The 23,834-nt window shown below is 39.3% G+C and overlaps 1 protein-coding gene across 5 annotated transcripts; it reads right to left on the bottom strand.

Moving 5' to 3' along the window:
• Positions 1 to 200: 200 nt before the first annotated feature.
• Zfp759 (zinc finger protein 759) lies at positions 201 to 20,946 on the bottom strand. Of its 5 annotated transcripts, none has more exons than XM_030247273.1 (6): positions 20,823 to 20,946; positions 16,253 to 16,393; positions 15,605 to 15,653; positions 5,761 to 5,887; positions 5,200 to 5,295; positions 201 to 3,989 (listed from the first exon to the last, which is right to left on the bottom strand). In XM_030247273.1, exons 2-6 carry the CDS (start codon positions 16,285 to 16,287, stop codon positions 2,053 to 2,055), a joined length of 2,244 nt encoding a protein of 747 aa, XP_030103133.1. In that variant the 5' UTR covers positions 16,288 to 16,393; positions 20,823 to 20,946; the 3' UTR covers positions 201 to 2,052. The 5 variants fall into 5 exon arrangements, with proteins under 5 accessions (XP_030103133.1, XP_030103132.1, XP_006517316.1 ...); XM_030247272.1 differs by lacking the exon at positions 20,823 to 20,946 and adding an exon at positions 17,514 to 17,586; XM_006517253.4 differs by lacking the exon at positions 20,823 to 20,946 and adding an exon at positions 17,453 to 17,474.
• Positions 20,947 to 23,834: the final 2,888 nt, after the last annotated feature.

The raw sequence follows: 23,834 nt of genomic DNA, 5'->3' as shown, positions 1-23,834 counted from the left end.
CTGAAGGTTGCTAGTGGAAGAGTGACTTCCAGGCAGCTAGGATGAAGGTTTTAAGCCCACACTTACAGTGACATACCTATTCCAACAAGGCCACACCTCCTAATAGTGCCAGTACCTGGGCAGAGCACATACAATCCATCACAACCATGGAGTCTTACTCAGTGTTCTATTGCTACAAAGAGACACCAAACCAGGACAACTCTTATAAAAGAAAACATTTAATCGGGACTTGTAAACAGTTTCAGAGGTTTGTCCATTATTATTGTGGTGAGCAAGCTAGGGAGCTCATTGGCATGTAGGTAGACATGGAGCTTGAGAAGTAGCTGAGAATTATCCATACTGACCCATAGTCAGGAAAAGAGGGGGACACTGGGTCTGAACCTTTGAAATCTCAAATATGACCCCCATTGACACACTTACACCAATGATGCCACACTTCTTAATCCTTTTCCAGCACTGTTATTACCTGATGACTAAGCATTCAAATCTATTCTATGAGCCCTTGGGGCAATTCTTATTCCAACCACAACACATGGTGAGAAAGTTAAAACAACAGGAACATAAGCAGCTGGTCATATTTCTTCCACAGTGAGGAAGCAGGAGATGGATAAATAGTTGATCTAAGGGTATTATCTGATACTGCAGCATCTCAGTCAAACAGATACTTCCAAATGAAATTAAGTGACCTTCTGAAATCAATTAAACTAATTAAGATAAGTCCTACAAATCAACAGGAGGTTTGCAACTCAAATGATTTCTAACAATTGAGATATAAGCATTACTTTTTGATGCTTGGCCACATAAAATGCAAAGTCACTCAAAAGCATAATTATGTTTATTTATTTCTGGGCACACAAATTTATGTTTGTGTGGGAGCCTATTCATGGAGGTCAGAGGAAAACCTTCAGAGGTAATTACTTCTACTTTGTGAGTACTGGGAATACTAACATGCATGTGGGGGTTATAGGAAATTCAGTTTGTTTCCAAAGTCAACATGCTAGCTCTAGCCACAAAGTTTTAAATCATAACATTCCTTCCCTTTCCCCAACCTTAGCCCCACCTCAGAAGTCAAACAGCCTACAACTTGAAAGGTCCACAAAGGATTAAACAATTACAACACTATGAAAGACCACAGCCCATGTGTCAAATGAGACTCAAGGAAATCTCTTGACTGTGAGCTTCTACAACATAAGAACAAGTGACTTCTTTTTACATACTGGTATAGAACAAGGGTTTCAATTCTAAAACAGAAGAAACAAAAAGACAGTAAGAAAGAATCAGCCCCAAATCCAGAAGGACAAACACACAGTCTGAGAGCTCCAATTTTGGCATGATTTTATGAATGATTCCAAAGCCTTTACCACATTCCCAAAACTTATAGGGCTTCGGTTCAGCATGAAGCTTTTGACAATTTTTAGGTTTGAAGAAGTTAAGATTTTTTTGAACATTTTAACATTTGTACTATTTCACTCTAGTTCAAGCTACCTTGTTTTCAGAAATATAAGAATGCTCATTAAAGGGTTTGCAATATTTTTCATACTTGTGACATTTCAGTCTAGTATGAATTATGAGGTTTTCCCCAAGGTTTCTGTAAGTCCAAAAGACCTTAGCACATTCTTCACACTGTGTGGTTTCTCTCATAGATGAATTCTTTGATGTTGCTTAAGACCCAAAGACCGGTAATACAGTGTTTGCCACATTCTCCACTTGCGTAGTGTTTATCTCCAATAAGAATTATTCTGTGTTCAGACCATGCCATGAAATTCAAAAGTATTTGCCACATTTTTTACATTTGTATGGTTTCTTTCCAGAATGAATTCTTTGATGATCCCTAAATTTGTTTAGCATTTTGATAAGTAAAGACCTTGCCACATACTTCACACTTGTAGGGAGTCTCTTCTGTATGAATCATCTTGTGTTTAGAAAGTAATGGTGAATACTGGAAAGTCTGCCACATACTTCACACTTTTAAGGTTTCTCTCTTGTATGAATTTTCTTATGGTCTGAAAGTACTGATGGATTTTGTAAGGCCATGCCACATATTTCACACTTTTAGGGGTTGTCTTCTCTATGTATTCCCTTGTGTATATGAAGTGATGATGTAGTGCGGAAGGCCTTTCCACACACTTTACACTTGTATGGTGTCTCTCCTGTATGAATATTCTTATGGTCAGAAAGTACTGATGAATAACGGAAGGCCTTGCCACATACTTCACACTTGAAGGGTTTATCTTCTCTATGAATTCCCTTGTGTACACGAAGTGATGATGGAGAGCGGAAAGCCTTTCCACACACTTTACACTTGTATGGTGTCTCTCCTGTATGTATGTTATTATGTTTTGAAAGTCTTGATGGATATTCAAAGGCCTTGCCACATATTTCACACTTGTAGGGTTTCTCCCCTGCATGCATTCTCTTGTGTTCATGAAGTGATGATTGAGAGCGAAGGAAATTTCCACATATTTTACACTTGTAGGGTTTTTGGTCTGTATGACTTATCTTGTGTTTTAAAAGTAATGATGGAAAGCGGAAGGTCTTGCCACATACATCACACTTGCAGGGTAACTCTCCTGTATGAATTCTCTTGTGTTGCCAAAGTGAAGATGGAGTGCAGAAGGCATTTCCACACACTTTACACTTGTATTGTTTCTCTCTTGTATGAATTATCTTATGTTTTAAAAGTCTTGATGGATATTTGAAGGCCTTGCCACATATTTCACAGTTGTAGGGTTTCTCTCTTGTATGAATTCTTTTCTGCTCAGGAAGTGATGATGGAGACCAGAAGACCTTTCTACCTACTTTACACTTGGAGGGTTTTTGTTCTCTATGAATTTTCTTATGGTTGGAAAGTATTGATGGATAACGGAAGGCCTTGCCACACACTTCACACTTATAGGGTTTGTCTTCTCTATGAGTTCCCTTGTGTAGAATAAGTGATGATGGAGAGTGGAAGGCCTTTCCACATACTTTACACTTGTATGGTGTCTCTCCTGTATGTATATTCTTATGGTTGGAAAGTATTGATGGATAATGGAAGGCCTTGCCACATACTTCACACTTGTAGGGTTTTCCTCCTCTGTGAGTTCCCTTGTGTACACGAAGTGATGATGGAGAGCGAAAGGCCTTTCCACACACTTTACACTTGTATGGTGTCTCTCCTGTATGAATATTCTTATGGTCTGAAAGTACTGATGAATAACGGAAGGCCTTGCCACATACTTCACACTTGTAGGGTTTGTCTTCTCTATGAATTCCCTTGTGTACACGAAGTGATGATGGAGAGCGGAAAGCCTTTCCACATACTTTACACTTGTATGGTGTCTCTCCTGTATGAATATTCTTATGTTTTGAAAGTCTTGATGGATATTCAAAGGCCTTGCCACATACTTCACACTTGTAGGGTTTCTCTCCTGCATGCATTCTCTTGTGTTCATGAAGTGATGATCGAGAGCGGAGGAAATTTCCACATACTTCACACTTGTAGGGTTTTTGTTCTGTATGAATTATCTTGTGTTTTGAAAGTAATGATGGATATTGGAAAGCCTTGCCACATACATCACACTTGCAGGGTAACTCTCCTGTATGAATTCTCTCGTGTTGACAAATAGATGATGGAGAGAAGAAGGCCTTTCCACATACTTTACATTTGTATGGCTTCTCACCTTTATGAATTATCTTATGTTTTGAAAGTCTTGATGGATATTTGAAGGCCTTGGCACATACTTCACAGTTGTAGGGTTTTTCTCCTGTGCGAATTATCTTGTGTTGAGAAAGTTTTGATGGAACATGGAAGGCCTTGCTACATGTTTCATACTTGTAGGGTTTTTCTCCTGTATGGATTCTTTTGTGTTCAGAAAGTAATGATGAAAAACAAAAGGACTTGCCAACCTCTTCACAACTATATGGCTTCAAACCTAAATGAATTATCTGCTGATTTCCAAGTACTTTTTCCCTCTCAGAAACTTCTTTGCATGTAGAGCTATTTCCCCCTATGAGTAAGAGTTGAGAAATTAATGAAAACAGATCCAAAATCTGTATATCTGTACTGATAGTTTAAAAAACAAACAAACATTTACTCCTACTTGCATTTGTCTGTATTAATGATAAGCTACATTCAATTTTCTATACCTGTATTCAGTGAACTACAATTTAAAACACAGAATAAGTGAAAATCATGTAGACTCCCTTGAAGAAAGAAGACTATGACAACATAGAACAAGGAAGAAATAGAATAGTAAGCAAAATCAAACATGTAGGAAAGCATAATATTCACTAAGAAAACCCATAATGGCATTATGCAATGCAAATCAGCTCCTTAAAGAGATACTAAAATTTCTTGAGTACTTAAAAACTAAGTATAAATTAATCTAATTTAGAAAACATCTGAATAAATAATGCTTATATATTGTATATGTATATAATAGTATATCTAAAGTCTAAGTATAGAGTTTATTTTTAGAAGTTTTGAACAGTGAAGAAGAATTCCTTTAATAACATTAAATAAAGATTCAAGAAAAAAAGTTTTATGTACATCTTTAGGTATAATGATTTTGTGCATTTTGTAAAGATTATCCATGCATTATTAAAATGATTGATCTCTCTGGCCCCATATGTTTGTGCCATCCAGACATGGCAATGTAGTGGATTCTACAAATCTCCCATCTTAAGTTTGTGTAAACACTGTTCCCCATATGTGCTCTAACTTGTCAATAAAAGCTGATCAGCCAGTGGTTATGCTGAAGAATATGCTGGACTTCTACTAAGCACAAACATGGGCTAGACATGGTTCTCCCCGCTCATATGTAGCAGATGTGTAGCTTGATCATTATGTGGGTCCTGAGCAATTGGAAAGGAGGCTAACTGAAAACCTGTTGCCTGTATGTGAAAGATATTCTACTAGCTGGCCTGCCATGACTGGACTCAGTGGGAGAGGAAGCACCTAGCATTACAGAGTGTTGAAGTGCTGGGGTTGGGGGTTGGGTGGACACACAGCAAGTTCCCACCCACATAGAGCAGAAAAGGATGGCAGACAAAGAAGAATTGTGGGAAGGGGTGACCAGGAAGGAGGCAGTGATCCAGATGTCAAGTGAATAAGTAAGAAAAAAAAGATGATTTATACCAGCATATTGTATCTCAATGTATTTATGTTAGATCCTAGAATTTCCCACTTTGTTCTCTGACACCCCCCTTCTCATATACCTGAGTACATAGAGATGGCCACTTGACTCTTCACATCTAGAGGCTCTTGTATTTGCTCCAGAAATCTGACCAGGTATGGCTTAGAGGAAGCAAGACCTGTTTGTGGAAAAACGGAACAACATTGTTACTGTGGTTACATGGGAAGTAAAATGTCCCTCCAGGACTGTGTGTAAGGAATGAGAAGACACAATAAAGGGGAATAGAGGACTACTTGTTACGTGTTTTCTGATGGCCACATCAGAATGCTAAGGAGGAACTTGGAAACTGCAGGTCCTGAATGTCACACCCCTCAGTTACAAGGAGAATGTTTACAACTTTAGTTTGTGACGTTCTCTTTAAGGTGTACCACTTATATTTTAAGACAAACTATATATTTGGGGGGAGGGGTGGTATGAATACAAGAAGAAAGAGTTCAAAGCTATATGAATAATTTAAAATTTCCGTAAAAGTAGCCCTATGAACCTTACTGATGGATGTAGAAGTTCCCATGAGATACTGTACAAAGGGAACAAGTTTCATACTGACAGTAAATTAAAAATTCATCATGGAAGTTATCCTCACCTAGAAAGACAAGGTTGTTGTAATTCTCCAGCATCACATCCCTGTACAATTTCCACTGAGGAGGACCCAGGTATTCCCTCTCCTCTGCAGAGAAATATATTACCACATCCCAGAATGACAGCATATTCTGTAGAATAAAATAAAATTAAATTAAAAGAGTAAATGTCAAAATGTTACTGTTTGGTATTGTTCAGTGCTTTCACGTATTCAAATGCTAAATTCTATACCCCAATATCTGTCTGCCCCCAAACAAGTGAATTACCATGAGTTCACCAGCAATTTTTCATGTAAAACTGGCTACCCAATTAAAAATACTGGTTAACTAGCAACTGACAATTATGGGGAGGTTAGAGGTAGGCAGGAGTTCGATGACTGGGGATTGCAAGTAATGTCCACAAGGAGAAAGAGATGTAGGGAGGGGAAGGGTAGTCATGATAGATCAGCAGTAATGCCCAAGTGAAATGCCACCACCCCTACCCCAGACAGATTGATGGGGCAAAAATTATTTAAAAAATTAAACATCAAGAATTTAGGGAGCACGAACTGGGAAGTAGCCAGTCTAGCTTTAGAAAAGTAGATTATGAGAAATCCCCCAGTAATTGAACAAAAGCCAAATAAATTAATCAGAGTCTGAATCTCATTCAGTTGGAAACTATACTGGGATAGATATAACCCCAATTAACTTACACATTATGCTACTTCTAACCATTAATAATAACAAATACAGGGGCTGGCGAGATGGCTCAGTGGTTAAGAGCGCCGCCTGCTCTTCCGAAGGTCTGGAGTTCAAATCCCAGCAACCACATGGTGGCTCACAACCATCCATAACGAAATCTGATGCCCTCTTCTGGAGTGTCTGAAGACAGCTACAGTGTACTTACATATAATAAATAAATAAATCTTTAAAAAAAAATAATAACAAATACAAAGAGGCATCATGTACTTCTGCATGTAAATTGAACGGTGACCCTAAGTGAGAGGAGAGCTGGAAGCAGTTCTGATATAGTAAGGAAGACTCCAAAAATACTCTTGACATGGTAATGTTTGCAACACAAGGCGCATCTCTAAGGGAAGTGGATCACAGAAGATCCCAAAAACTCCTATGGTGTAATGCATGTAAGAACCATAAAATGGAGGACAAGGGAAACTAAAACCAGTGTGTGGGGGTGAGACAGATGGCCCAGTAGTCAAGAGCACTGGCTATTCTTACAAAGGACATGGGGTTTGATTCCTAGATGCCACATGGCTGCTCCCAACTGTCTATAACTCCAGGTAGAGAGGATCAGGTAATCTCTTAGACATGAAAGGTAAGAAAATACCAATGCATAAATGACTTAGGTAGAGCTTCTATTCCTGCCATGAAACTCCATAAGCAAAAATCAGATTGTCAAGGAGAGGGTTTATTAGGCTTACACTTCCAGAGCACAGTTCATTATTGAAGGAGGTCAGGGCAGGGATTTAAGCAGGACAGGGACCTGGAGGCAGGAGATGATTAGAGATAACGGAGTGGTTCAGCTCATAGGCTTCCTATAAATGGCTTGCTGAGTCTGCTTCTTTATAGAATAAAGGGCTAGCAGCTCAGAGTTCCATCTTGCATATCAGTATGTGTCATGCTCCATCAGTCACTAGGAAATTGCTCTACAGGCTGGAACAAAGCCTGATCTTACAGAGTATTTCCTAAAGTAACAGTTTCTACATTCACAAGAGCATAATTTGTTTTGAGTGCACAATACTTTAGCTAGCACAATAAAAATAAACAAATAGAAGTCAGTCTTCCACTAGCAGCCTTTGGATGAAGATGTAGAACTCTCAGCTCTGCTTGTGCCATGCCTGCCTGGATACTGCCATGCTCCCACCTTGATGATAATGGACCCGAACCTCTGAAATATGATAAGACAGAGCTCCTAAGAGGAGAAATGCTGTGCAGATGGGGAGACCCAGAAGGCAGATGGTCATTTGATGATGCAAGCAGAGATTGGAGTAACGATATCAGTAGTCAAAAAACACCTGGGGCTACCAGAAGCCAAAAATGGACAACAATGAAGGTAAAGTTCTCATCTGAGGGCTTCAATGCAAGTCTGGTCCTGACAGCAGCTGGCGCATAAACTTCTAGCCTGAAAAACTGGGAGATAGCGTCTTTTGATTATTTTAAGCCAGATGGCCTGTTGTTTTGGTATGGCATGTCTAGAAAACAAAAATGAGCCCTTTTTGCTTTGTATAAGACATTTACTGAACAACTAATAGCCAGGCACTATGCTAGATGCCAAGGAAATTCTAAAATAAAGCAGGTCCTTTCTCTTCCTTCCAAACAGGATTCAATTTTCTCTGATGGCTTAGGAAATTTATAGAGATTTACAAATGCCTTTGCCCAACAACTGACTTACCAACTCCATCTATATTTTCTTATTAGTTCCTGTATGTAGAGTATATAGAAGCCCTAAAGGCTTTATTTCTCCTGGTATGTCAGAAACATCTTTCACACATCTCTTCCCAGTTCAGAGATGACCAATATGGACAACTTGCATTTTCTTTTCTGCCCTTATGTTTCCCAATGAATTACTTCATATCCCCAATAACATCTACTCTGTAGAGTTTTACAAAACTCTGTGCAGAAACCACACTGTGGCACTGTTTCATTCCCAGATTTTAATAAAATGCACAGTTTTTTTAATGTCACTATGAAAAAATTTTAAAAATAAACAAATAGTTAGATCTTGGAAAAAATGGAGCTTTAGTGTCCTATAATTGTATTGTAATACAGCACACACCATGTATATGCTTCACAGTAGAGAGCCATGGTGATGGTGCAAGTACTTCTCAACCCAAATATGCACAATCACAAATGTCAAATACAATGGAGATACACATATATTCTACGATGTACTTGCAAAGGGCTGGCTTCTTGAACATGTACAGACAGAACATATACAATGCACAAAGGGTCAGGAGTTTGAGCACCCAATGGGTAGAACAATAAATGAATTCATAGATAAATGGAAACAAATTACACTAAACACAGTATAATGAGAAAATTAACCAGTAAGTTCAGTCAAGTGGGAACTTATACCAAATCAACACTTTCAGAGGCCCCATGAAAGGACAAAGGGAACTTTAGTGCGCTGTCTTCATCCAGCCATGGACTTCTCCAGGAAAATCTGACAGAGGATACAGTGCCATGAAGGAGTCATTGAGGCAGTTAAAGGGGATCCCACACTTCTCTTGCGACTGGGGATATCTGCCCTAAGGCTGCTGTTTCTGAGGTACCCAGTGCTCTCATTGCCCACATCGTATGATTTAGGTCTCTGGTGAACTTGGACTTTTTTTTTTTTAATCTACCAGTACAATATTGCATGCTGTGCTTTTAAATTGACTTTGTGTCAACTGTTTATACAAAATATCCTGTTCCCAGCTACTGCTTTTGTCTTCTTTAAGCCTTTTCTTTATTTTCAGTCCCTGGTCCATCCATTCCACACTTTGCCATTTGAGATCTTAAATCCCTTGGATTCAGGACAACATCAGGACTCTAGCATTCCATCATCTTATCTAAATTAAGACGAATAACTATTGATCTATATTCCTCAAGGTTTCCTAGTCATGAGATTACTGGAATAAAAATTGTATCTCTCACATGATTTACAACTTTAGATTCAACATCTGACTGAGTTGGTTAGATTTCTTGCTTTTAAACACAGGATTCCTATGTGAATACAGCTGACCTGCCTAAACGTTACTTGTCTGCTACAATCCAGGAATAGATTTTTGGGGACCTCTTATCTCTCAAGACAATCTATTTTGCCTAAGCAGACAACACCAGGAAGGGGAGACTGCAGACCTGCAGGGGGCTCCTAGAGCTGCATCAACTTCCTCATTCCCAAGCCCCTCACCTGTTGCTCTAAAAGGTCCAAGCCAGGTTTCTCCCCTCACTCAATCCCCCATCTCATACTTCCAAGTGAGTTGGTGCCCCTCTCTATGTGTACTAACAAACAGCCCTATCTCTTATTCTCAGCCGCTTTCCTAATTTTCTTCTCTTTGGACTGAGCTCCCAAATCTAACATCATCTATATTGTCAAAAATAACCATATTGCATCCTTGTAGGGCACTGAATAGTGTCCAAAATTAACTACATGTACCACAATTCCCTGATTATTTTACTTTTATGATTTAATTAAGGTTCATTCAAATGAATGGAGTTCACATTCAACCACTTTAAGATGACCTTAAAATCATAGAAGAGGAGAATATTAAGAAAACTAATGAATTTGGGTTTAAGGAATATAATAGGATAAAGGAAGCTGCTATATTGTCAAACACACAAAACAAACAAACAAACAACATTTAAGTTTTCTGCAGGTACAGTAACTGCTAGGTTATGCCTGCATTTTCTCCTGAAAACCATAAGGCCAGATCTCATATAAAAATAACCAATATAAAAGATCATGCTGGCATTTAATCCCACCACCATACTTGATAGAAATACTTGCCATTACACATGGCTTAGATGAGCACTAGGACACAGACTTTAGGAGTAGTCATAACCTTCATCAAAGACTACAAACATTTCAAAACGGCACAAAGAAGCATCTCAGTGCCATAGCAGACAGCGACCTTCAGGAGAATAAATGCTTCTGTGATGCTCAAGAAGCCAAAAGCTTTAGAAGGATGGAAATGACAACACAATGCAGGATTTGAAACTGGAATTCAATAAAGAGAAACACTGAAGAGGATTCTGCTAGCAATGATCCAAAATCTATCCCAGTAATCCTAACAGAAAACTTAACAGAAAAACTTAAAATAGAATAAATAGAATTAAAATAGAAAAATAGAATAAATTGGCAGAAGATAGCGTGTAAGTATTTACAAATAAAATGGATGTTCTAGATAAAATAAGCAGAGCATATGAAATAAATGAACAAAAAAATCTGTGGGAAGGAAACATGCAGGAAATGTTAGACAAGGTGAAAAGACCAGGAAGTTTCATAGAAGAAGTGGATTTGGCCTCATGCTGCTTGTATTCTAGTGTTAATTTTGGCTCCCAAAACAGCTTACACAACTGTAGGCTCCGGAGACAATAATGACCTTGCCCTCCCGTTGGTTCTAATTGATAAATTAAGATGGCAGCAGCAAATAGCTGGCAGGGCAGCGAGAGGTGGAACTTTTAGGATTCCTGGGCTTGGGACAGATGAGAGGGAGAGAGAGAGAGAGAGAGAGGGGAGAGAGAGAGAGAGAGAGAGAGAGAGAGAGAGAGAGAGAGAGAGAGAGAGAGAGAGAGAGAGCAGATTCTTCATGACTCAGAGGCAGAGGGCTCAGATTCAGGAGCTATGGAAGAAAAACCACCCAAAATGTAGGTGGAAGGAGCAAGCAGCCCTATGGGGCCAGCTGCCAGAAGGTAATAGAACAGCAAAGATAAAACATAGAATTACAAGGTGTTAAACCAGAAACTCCAGAGGGAAATATATGCTAGGCGCAGGGAAGATTAGAAGTACTCAACCATTGAGCTAGCCAAGGAATATCAAAATTAACGATCCTGAACATGCACGTGTGCCTGTGTGTGTGTGTCTGTTATTGTCAAATCCAGAGCAGGTTAACTAAATTACCACTATACAGATATGATCTCAAGAAGGCTGTAAAAGAAATCCCTAAAGTAAGGAAAGGTACACCCATAATAATATAAAAAGCACACATAATATTTAATTGGACAAGATCAGAAAATAAATTCCTCCTGTCATACTGAAATCTGCAAGTGAAAGAATACATTTATTAGGATATCAGGCAATTCCTCTATGTAACTTTGAAAGTCAGAAGAGCCTGGAGTAATCATTCCAACTCCTAAAAGACAATGATATCCAACTTAAGACACTGCACACTGCACAACTATCTGCAGCGACTGAAAAAGACAGAAAAACATAATAAAGAGCATTACAAAGTTGTATCTTACAAATCAAACATAAAGAAAATACAGAAACCACCATTTTAGGCTGACAAGAGAGATGAGCATAGCCAAGAAACCATGAAAAAGAATCAGAAGCCACAATTACAAAACCACAAAGGGCCACTGAGAACACGAACAACACTGAAAATGTGGGACATACTGACAATGAACACTCACATACCAAAATAAGTGATGCCCACCCAGAGTTCTCCTTTCACGAGATACAGGCCAGAAGAATGAATCAAGAAATGAATCCAACTTAGTCAGGGTTTCTATTCCTGCACAAACATCATGACCAAGAAGCAGTTGGGGAGGAAAGGGTTTATTCAGCTTACACTTCCACAGTGCTGTTGATCACCAAAGGATGTCAGGACTGGAACTCAAGCAGGTCAGAAAGCAGGAGCTGATGCAGAGGCCATGGAGGGATGCTACTTTACTGGTTTTCTTCCCCTGGCTTGCTCAGCCTGCTCTCTTATAGAACCAAGACTACCAGCTTGATGTAGAGATGGCACCACCCACAAAGGGACCCCCCCCCTGCCCACGATCACTAATTGAGAAAATGCCTTACAGCTGGATCTCGTGGAGGCATTTCCCCAACTGAAGCTCCTTTCTCTGTGATAACTCCAGCCTGTGTCAAGTTGAGACAAAACTAGCCAGTACAAAGTTGTCTACAACAAGTAGATATGAGTGATGTCTTTTAGATTTTCCAATTACACTGGACAGATTTTCAAAATATCCCTTTATGATAGTCTGAAGTTTTTGGTATCTGTTGTAAAATCTCCCTGTTCATTTCTGAATCTAATCATTTGGGTCCTGTTTCTGTTGGTTAGCTGGATCCAGTGTCCCTCAATCTTGTTTATCTTGTTTATCTCCAGCTCACTAAAGCTTGGTTTGACTGAGGACAGTATAAGCAAGATCGCCTGAGATGGAGGAGGGGATGTGGAGAAGAAACCCTGAAAAAACAAACACACAAAGAAAACCTGTGTGTATGTTGTGAATGCAAAACTCTTGTAAGGAGTCTGTGTGTGCAGAGACTGATGGCCCACGTGGAAGTTCACTGAGGGGCAGAGCCTGGAATTCTGCAGGTTCAGGGTTAGCTGTCTTGGGCTGATTTTCCCTTCAGGGACAGTCCTTGCCTCACTATGTAGTGGACCACACAGCTTGTTAATAGATAAAAACCTCTCAGAATCCACTGACTAGGCAGAACATGAGATTCTATCAACCCAAAAGCTAAAATCTCAGCAGATGGTATCTTAGGTGAATAGAATATCTCCCATATCTCAAGGTACATATACATACCTCTATCAGACTTACACCAATGTATTTTAAGCTTTCTTAGGTTAATGACATTCTTTGTTCTGTAAAACCATGAAATAGATTTCATGTTGGAGCATGGAATTTGGATTAATTAAACCTGTGTTCTCAGATCATGGCTACAAAAATGGCTCTGGACTAAACTATTCTCTTAACTCTTCAAAAGGACAACTATGCATTTTGCATGAACAGGAACCTACTATATGCAAATCATAAGTTCCCAAGTATGCCACAGGTTTTGAAATTTATCTTGCAGCCTTTCTAATACAGTTGAAAAATTTGAAGACTTCTTCCTAAAACTATTAAGGGTGCATCAGTAAACCTGAAAGTCACATTGAGGGACAGGGAAAATTTAAGAGAGTTCGAACACTGCCAATAATAGGAACATACATAAGAAAATCACATGATGAGACAATATCCAGATCCTGCCAGATTAAAGAGAACAATGTACAGAGCCTGGCAGATGAGCAGAGATATTTCCTCCTTCCCTTTCAGACTTTCCAGCTCCTCCCAGCGATCTTTCTCTCATCACACCAAGTCATCTATCTCTCACATCTGAAAAGAAGTCCAAATACTGGACAGAACACATACTCAGAACACAAACATACTCAGAACCGTTGAGGTATTACTGTCTAGTCATTTTTAATCTGTGTAAAATCCATAATTACATAGATTGTGCAAACACGGGATGTTACCAATTACAAGATTATTCTGTGGCTATACAGCCATGTATTGTGAGGAATCATGTCACTGAGATGTCTATTAGAAATTCCCACTCTAACCAAGGCATCCATAAATCTAACAATTCATTCCAAAGGAAAAGTAATTAACACCCCACACAACAATCACCGTCACAGGACTCTCTGTCCCTGGACACTAGGAACTTTAGAAAGCTGTGTGAACTCAAACAAGGAGTAGTCTCCAGGACATGACGTATAGGGGGCGGTAGATGTCCCCGTGTTCTGTATGTCCAGAGAATCTGACTACAGCCAGTGAGAATGGGTCAACTAGGCCGAGCACGTTTCCCTTTAAACATGCTTGAGCTCTGGTCAGCATCGCAGGCACAGGCAGTGTGCAGACCCTGCCTGCCCTTGCCATCCTGTAGTTTCTAACGTTCTCCTCATCAAACCTGTGCCCAGGGACAGTGACCCAGCCTAGGTCAGCACAGCATCTCCAGGTCAGCAGCTTCCTGTCTCACAACAAGCCCAAGCCGGCACTCTCCGTGCCCTACCCGCCACCCTGCACAGTCCCTCATATCTGCAAGATGGTGCTGTTCCCTGCACCAACCTCCATGTCAGAAATCCAAATGCAGCGCTCAACAGGACAACTGCACAAATTTGAGAAGCGACCTTTGACGAAAGAATATGGAAATTTGATGCTGACAGCACTTTCTGATGCCGTCACAGGGGCCGGGACTACATTTCCCACAAATCAATTGGAAGGACTTCCGGGAACCCACTGAAGAGGTTTTGTACACTGCCTGGATTACAGTCCACTGAGAGCAGGTGCACATGGACATGCACAGGGAATTTGGGCTCTTTTACAGTCCTTGGTCACGGCACGAAATGTTTGCCTGTGAGCTGAACCTTTCACATTAATCCCGCCTATCAGGTTTCCATGTTATCTCTGATAAAACATTTTGATTTAAAAACTCCGACCTACTATAGAATCTTATTAACAAATGGAAAATTCATGCTTTCATGATCTGCTTTATTTAAGAATGTGGAAGCAGGAAGTTAATGTAGGAGTGAGCATTATCTCTTTACGATTCTATTGAAACCATCCTAGTCGCTTAAGATAGAAGAATTAGAAATCAAAGCTAGTCACCAGCAGATGTTTTCTGAGCACTCCACTGGTTTTTCTCTTCTGTATGTCTCCCAAGGGGCGGGACAGAGTTACTGGGATCACAATGATGTGTGTACTAACTCTTTTTTTTCGAGGCAGGGTTTCTCTGTATAGGGTTTCTCTGGCTGTCCTGGAACTCACTCTGTAGACCAGGCTGGCCTCGAAATCAGAAATCTGCCTGCCTCTGCCTCCGGAGAGCTGGGATTAAAGGTGTGCGCCACCACGCCCGGCGTGTGTACTAACTCTTAATCCACTGTGCACTATAGGATTTCCCCCTGCCTTAGGTTTGATGTTCCTTATTGATTTTTCTGTCTCTGCACTGATCCTGTCATCGGTCATATTTGACAATATTTGAACATTAGTGTTATCTGTCTTGAATTTCCCTCACTTCTCCTAAACAGAACACTGAGATATTTTCTTCTTGAATACAAAGATATCAGAAATATTCATAATACTGTCTAATGAGATCACTGTATTAAAGGAGTTACACTGGAAACATAGAGTATTGAGAATTCATGTCTCTTCTTGGGAAGGTTTATTCTTGTGCAGTTCATGGTTGAGTCAAAGTTACAAACCCTGTTACAGAAAAGACTTCCTACTTCCCTGAATCCTAATGATTCAAAAAGAAGCTGTTTCAAAGAAGATACTGTGCCGAGTCCATATTTAATTCTTCTTTTCCAGTGAGTATGTTTATCCAGGAATGCAGAACGGCTTCCTCAAATTAGAAAAATTAGAGTCAAGGAACAATACATGTACCTGTACTTGATTGGCAAGTGTCATGACTGGTCTGTCCTCCTCCTGAATGCTGCAGTGAAGGGCATTGACAGAAACCACAAAAGTTAGTATTTCTGAGCATAGCTAGTTTTCCAATATATGTTATGTGTTGAGATCTGGTCTGTTGCTATGTATTGTAATGCTAAATTCTGTATCCAAGATCTAGTACTACAGCTGACTTCTCATATTTACATGGTTCTGTGGCACAAACCTTCATCCTTGATTTAAAACTATGGGATAAATCAAATTGGCTACAGCCAATTACTGGAGGGATTTGTGGAGGGCGGGTATTGAGTTACCTGGTAGGGGGTGGAGAAGAGAGAGAAGAAAGAGAGACCAGGACAAGGAGAAATGGGGAAAGAGGATGAAGATGCCCTGGGACAGATGGACCATGAGCCTGTGGCCAGGAGAAACAGCAAATATCTGGGGTAGAGCACTGGGAAGGTAGCCATGACGGCAGTTACAAGAGTAGATTAGTGGTTGTGTTCCAGTAATTGCCAAAGCCAAATGCTATAACCCTAGGCTGAGTTGAATTTATCTGTAAGCTAGTCAGTCATAACCTTAAGTACATTGTGCTACTTGTGTGTATGTGTGTACATGTATATTTGTATCTGCTACATGCAAACCTACCTAAGAGAGTAGTCATTCATAGGAGATGCGCTCATCCTTGAGGATACAGCATAGAGTCACGACTCTTCTACTGTCTCCATTTCTTTGCATTTTGCCTGTGTAATTCAATAGGGGGAGTAGCTACCGTGGTATAGTCACAACCTGAAGATTTGATCAAAGAGGAGGCTCATTCAGCACACTATTAGGGACCCAGGCATAGTTATGGAAATGTCTACTGGAGCTAGAGTCTCAGGACTAATATGTTTGTTTAGGCCATGTTCACCATTTTAAATATATTGCCTACTATAATTTTTTTACATCTTGATCATTTAATTTTCTCTCTTGGGAACAATCCCTAGTATGTGTCATGTTTAGCGAAATCACTTGAATATCTGTGCTTACAGGCTAAAGAGATTGTTCAGTAGTTAAAAGTAATTAATGGCCGGGCGTGGTGGCACACGCCTTTAGTCCCAGCACTTGGGAGGCAGAGGCAGGCAGATCTCTGAGTTCGAGGCCAGCCTGGTCTACAAAGTGAGTTCCAGGACAACCAAGGCTACACAGAGAAACCCTGTCTCGAACCTCCCCCAAAAGTAATTAATGTTTTATAGAAGATGAGTTTGTTTTCTAATATGCATATGGTGGCTCTCAAGAACATATAATAGCAGTTCTAGAGGATCAAATACCCTATTTTGACATTATCAGGCTCAAACATCATCAGGAATCTATTATAGAATAGATAGGCCCACAGAGAGACAGACAGACAGAGACAGATACACAAGTAAAATAAAATATATAATTAAAAAATTATGCTGCTCATGGTGCTACATACACTCAATTCTGTTAGTTAGGGGTCAGAGAGTTGTATCTCTTAGTTACTGGAGAGCCAGTTTATAGAGTGAATTTCAGGTATGTCAGTGCTATACAGAGAAACCCTGTCTGGAACAAGAACAATAACAAGAAGTAAAACCAAGGTTTCACGTTTAGAAAAAATAATGATATTTAAAAGGAATATTCATATATATGTATATATATATATACATTCATATATGGTTAAACAACTGCCAGTTTTCATTTTGAAAGATAGATCCTTTCATCAGTGATAAGCAAAAATCTATTGAAATACACCTCTTGCTATAGCAGTTCTTAATACTCCTAATGTCTACCATCCTGATCCTGTACAAATTCCCCAGATACATTACAGGTCCCGTCATTACTGGATACCTCACAGGGAGGTACATAAAATGTGCGGATAGTTTCATACCTTCTTGGAAGACATACTGACCTTGGCCAGCAGATTATATAACAAATGGTGACTTCATAGTAGTTGATCACTGAACATCACCGCATGACTTCATAATACATCCACATACTTCCTTCATTCCTCTCCATAAAATTAATTTCTACTGGTGTATATTGGGAAGTTTTTTCCTTACTTTACTGAAATGTGTCTTTTGTCTATCCTCACACCTCTGTGGTGGTTACTTTTTTCTGTTTTTAAACTCATCTACATGTGCTTTCAGGCTCTACCCTCTCCTCCAGCTCACCAAGGGCTATCTCAGTTTCCTTGCTAAACAAGCAAGGTTCACTTTTCCAGTGATGTAAAGACTTCGCAAATAATCATCAATCTTTGTAATACTTCATAGACTTATCTAAAGGCTTATCTTATAAAGATCATTTTAATTAAGGTTCCCTCTACCCAGATTATCATAGCTTCTGTCAAGTCAGCAAATATTTACCAGCACACTCTCAGTGTGGTAAACCCTCTGGTTAATTGCAAGTTGCAATCAGTGAGTTTTCAGATGCTGGAGAAGGGGAGATATACCTGTCAGGGGACTAGTAGCAGAGTATTCAGAAAAGGACACAAAGCATCCACATTTGTCACCACATATCACACAGACACACACAGATACACACACACACAGATACAGACACACACACACACACACACATAGACACACACAAAGAAGGAGACAGAGACAGAGAAAGAGACAGAGACAGAGAAAGAGAGACAGAGAGAACTATCGAGGCCACACACTAATATTCTTTGCCTTTGAAACCTCTTGAGCTAGGCACCCACAGTTCAAGTCACCATCAGCGCCAAAGTCTTCCATATTCTTACTAGCATTGCCCAGTAAGCCCATCCTAAAGCACTCCACTGCTTTCCAAATCCACAGTCCCCAAATTCATATTCCTCCAAACCAAAACATGGTGAGGCCTATCACAGAAAAGAACCAAGTCGCTCGTACCAAGTTCTGTCTTAGAGTTTCATTTGTGTGGAGGGACAACCTGACCAAGGCAAGTCTTAGAAAACATTTAATTGGGGCTGGCTTATAATCTCAGAAAATCAGTCCATTATTATCATGGCAGGAAGCATGATAATGTGTAGGCAGACATGGCACTTGCAGATCCAAGAGTTCTACATCTTTATCTGCAGGAAGCAGATAGTGAATGTCTTCCAGAGGCAGCAAAAAAGAGCTCTAGAACACAGTGATCAGATCTGACTGTATGTATGAGACACCAAAGCCCCACCTCCACCATGTCATGATTCCTCTAGCAAGACTAGACCACAAATTAGGCCATACATCCAAATAGAACCACTTCCCATGGAGTAAGTAAGTTAATACCACTGTCTCCTTGTCACATAATAGTAAAACGCCTTAGGATTACAATAAATTCCTCAATCAATAGGCATAGACTAAATTTTCAATAAAAAGACATAGACTAACTAAATGGATGCAAAGAAAAAAGACCATCCTGCTACCTACAGGAAATACCTCAACATCATAGATAGCTATCACCTCAGAATAAAGGTGTATAAAAGAAATTTCCCAGGCAAGTGGGCCTCAGATTGAAGCTGGTGTAGCTATTCTAACTTGTAACAAAATAGCATTCTAACCCAAATTAATAAAAAAACAAACCAAACATGGAAGAATACTTCAAACTCATCAAAGGAAAAATACACAAAGATGATGTTTCAATTCTTATCATCTGCAACACAAATTCAAGGACCCATGTCTGTAAGAGAAACATTACCAAGCTTAATCCCACATTGGCCTTAACATATTACTTGTTAGCGAGTTCAGTATCACCAATGGACAGATTATCCAGAAAAAAAGCTAATGCACACACACACACACACACACACACACACGTCTTAGTTAGGGTTTTACTGCTGTGAACAGACACTATGATCAAGGCAAGTCTTATAAAAAACAACATTTAATTGGGGCTGCCTTACAGGTTCAGAGGTTCAGTCCATTATCATCAAGGTGTAAGCATGGCAGTATCCAGGCAGGCATGGCACAGGCAGAGTTGAGAGTTCTATGTCTTCATCCAAAGGCTGCTAGTGGAAGACTGACTTCCAGGCAACTAGAGTGAGAGTATTAAGCCCACACCCACAGTGACACACCTACTCCAACCAGGTCACACCTATTTCAACAAGGCCACACCTCCAAATGGTGCCACTCCCTGGTGCAAGAATATACAAACCATCACAATGTATATCACTGACAAACATTATAAACCAAATGGACCTAACAGATATCCGCAGAACCTTTCACTCAAAAACAAAAGAATATACCTTCTTCTCAATTCTAATGGAACTTTCTTCCAAATTGACTACATACTTGGTAACAAAGCCACTCTAATCAGACATAAGAAAATTGAAATAATGAATTGCATCCTTTCAGACCACCATGGAATACAACAGAGTTTCAAAATGATAGAAACAGCTAAGATCATAAAATCACAGGGAATCTAAACAACTCACTCCGGAATGAAAATAGACTTTCAGAGTACAGTTAAGGCCAATAATCCTTAATTATTCCACAACAATAGAAATAGAGGAAATTTTCCAAAATTATTTTTATGAGGCCATGGTAATCCTGATACCCTAACTACACAAAGATTCAATGAAGAAAGACAATTACAAATAACCCATATCAGAATAGATGCAAAAATAATCAATAAAGTTTGTTCAAAGCCAATCTAAGAACACATCAAAAATGTTATACAACATGACCAAGTAGGGTTCCTCCCAGACATGAAGGGACGGTTCCATATATTAAAAAAAGTCAAGAAGTGTAATGTATAGGCATAGTACTTAAAATAAAACTACATAATCATCTCATTAGACACCAAAAAGTCCTTTGACAAAATTCAACACATCTTAATGATGAAGGTCTTGGAAAGAATAGAGATACACTGGATAAAGCTAAATATAATACAGGTGATTTACATCAAGCCCATAGCCAACATCAAATTAAATGGAGAGAAACTCAAAGAAATTTCAGTAAAAGCAGGAATGAGGCAAGGTTCTCCACTCCCTCCATATCTATTCAATATGCATTTAAGTTGTAGCTAGAGTAATTTGAAAATTGAATGGGACCTTAGGACCGAAATTGGTGGACAGTCCCAGTCTCCAGAGGACTCTCCACCACACAAGTGCCCTAGCATGTCCATAGTATCACTGGTGAGTGGAACACAACATCTGTTCCAACAGAACCAAGGGTGCCTAGGGACAGCTGGAGCAAAGACACAGGAACCCCGCCTGATCAGTGGGTCAGGTTCCTTCTAGTCAGTGCAGTTCTACCTCAGTTTAGAACTCAGCAGAGAGCACTACAGTCCCCAGAGGAGGTATCACTTCCAGGTGCTATAACAAGCTCAGGATCTTAGGATCCCAGGATCCTAGGGTCCCAGAAGCTTGGTCACACCAGGATCTCAGGGTCTCAGAGGAAGTTTAACTGCCAAGAACTCTGACACACACAGAATCTCAGCATCACAGGATTCCAGAATCACAGGATCACAAAGAAAGTTGGACTCTGAGAAGTTCTGACTCAACTGAGTTTACAGAAAGGACAGGCACCAATCAGATATATTGAGGTCAGGGAGCACTTGAGATAATCAGATGGTGGGAGTAATCATAAGAACAGAAGCAACAGAAACCAAGGTAACCTGGCATCATCAGAACCAAACTCTCCCACCATAGCAAGTCCTGGATACACCATTTCATGATGATGATGGAGGACTATAAGAAGGGCATAAATAACCCCCTTAAAGAAATACAGGAGAACACATCCAAACAGGTGAGAGAATTGAACAAAACCATCCAGGATCTAAAAATGGAAGTAGAAACAATAAAGAAATCACAAAGGGAGAAAACTCTGGAAATAGAAAACCTAGGAAAGAAGTCAGGAGCCATAGATGCAAGGATCAAAAACAAAACACAAGAGATAGAAGAGAGAATCTCAAGTGCAGAAAATTCCTTAGAAAACATTGACATAACAATCAAAGAAAATGCAAAATGCAAAAAGAAAATAACCCAAAACATCCAGGAAACAATGAGAAGACCAAACCTAAGGATAATAAGTATAGATGAGAAGGAAGATTTCCAACGTAAAGGGCCAGTAAATATCTTCAACAAAATTATAGATGAAACCTTCCCCAACCTAAAGAAAGAGATGCCCATGAACATACAAGAAGCCTACCTAACTCCAAATAGTTTGGACCAGAAAAGAAATTCCTCCCGTCACAAAATAATCAAAACACCAAATAGAAAAACAAAGAAAGAATATTAAAAGAAGTAAGGGAAAAAGATCAAGTAACATATAAAGGCAGCCCCTATCAGAATTACACCTGACTTCTCCCCAGAGACTATGAAAGCCAGAAGATCCTGGGCAGATGTCATACAGACCCTAATAGAGCACAAATGCCAGTCCAGACTACTATACCCAGCAAAACTCTAAATTAACCTAGATGGAGAAACCAAGGTATAACATGACAAGACCAAATTTACACAATATCTTTCCACAAATCCAGCCTTTCAAAGGATAACAAAAGGAAAACTCCAACACAAGGAGGGAAACTATGCTCTAGAAAAAGCAAGAAAGTAGTCTTTCAACAAACCTAAGAAAAGAAGATAACTACATGAACAAAATTCTAACTCTAACAACAAAAGTAATAGGAAGCAACAACGACTTTTCATTAATACCTCTTAATATCAATGGACTCAATTCCCCAATAAAAAGACACAAACTAACAGACTGGTTACATAAATAGGACCAAACATTTTGCTGCATACAGGAAACTCACCTCAGTGAAAAAGACTGACACTACATCAGAGTAAAAGGCTGGAAAAATATTTTCCAAGCAAATGGTCCCAAGAAACAAGCTGGAGTAGCCATACTAATATCGAATAAAATCGACTTTCATCCTAAAGTTATCAAAAAAGATAAGAGGGACATTTCATGCACTTTAGAGGTAAAATTTACTAAGATGAACTCTCAATTCTGAACATCTATGCTCCAAATGCAAGGGCATCCACATTCATAAAGAGATTTTTAGTAAAGCTCAAAACACACATTGCACCACACACAATAATAGTGGGAGACTTCAATACTCCACTCTCATCAATGGACAGATCTTGGAAAAAAGAAACTAGACAGAGACACAGTGAAACTAATAGAAGTTATGAAACAAATGGATTTAGCTGATATCGATAGAATATTTTATCCTAAAACAAAAGGATATACCTTCTTCTCAGCACCTAATGGTACCTTCTCTAAAACTGACCATATAATCAGTCACAAAATAGGCCTCAACAGATATAAACATATTGAAATGACCCAATGCATCTATTCAGATCACAATGGACTAAGGCCAATCTTCAATAACAACATAAATAATAGAAAGCCCACATACACATGGAAGCTGAACAACACTCTGCTCAATGATAACTTGGTCAAGGAAGAAATAAAGAAATTAAAGACTTTTTAGAGTTTAATGAAAATGAAGCCACAACATATCCAAACTTATGGGACACAATGAAAGCAGTACTAAGAGGAAAACTCATAGCTTTGAGTGCCTCCAAAAAGAATCTGAAGAGAGCACACACTAGCAGCTTGACAGCACCTATAAAACTCTAGAACAAAAGGAAGCAAATTCACCCAAGAGGAGTAGGAGGCAGGGAATAATCAAACTCATGGCTGAAATCAACCAAATAGAAACAAAAAGAACTATACAAAGAATTAACCAAGCTAAGAGCTGGTTCTTTGAGAAAATCAACAAGATAGACAAACCCTAGATAACTAGAGGGCATAGAAACAGTATCCTAATTAACAAAATCAGAAATGAAAAGGGAGACATAACAACAGAATCTGAGGTAATCCAAAAAAGTCATCAGATCCTACTACAAAAGGCTATACTCATCAAAACTGGAAAACCTGGGTGAAATGGAAAATTTTCTAGACAGATACCAGGTACCAAAGTTAAAGAAGGATCAGATTAAGGATCTAAACAGTCCCATTTCCCCTAAAGAAATAGAAACAGTCATTAACAGTCTCCCAGCCAAAAGATGCTCAGGACCAGATGAGTTTAGTGCAGAGTTCTATCAGACCTTCAAAGAAGACTAATTCCAATACTCCTCAAACTATTCCGCAAAATAAAAACAGAAGGTACTCTACCCAATTCATTCTATGAAGTCACAATTACTCTGATACCTACACCACACAAAGACCCAACAAAGAAAGAGAACTTCAGAAGAATTTCCCTTATGAGTATCAATGCAAAAATACTCAATAAAATTCTCTCAAACAGAATCCAAGAA

Source organism: Mus musculus, chromosome 13 (genome assembly GCF_000001635.26).
Source record: "Mus musculus strain C57BL/6J chromosome 13, GRCm38.p6 C57BL/6J".
Classification (NCBI taxonomy): domain Eukaryota; kingdom Metazoa; phylum Chordata; class Mammalia; order Rodentia; family Muridae; genus Mus; species Mus musculus.
This window is presented reverse-complemented; position numbering and strand designations above follow the sequence as displayed.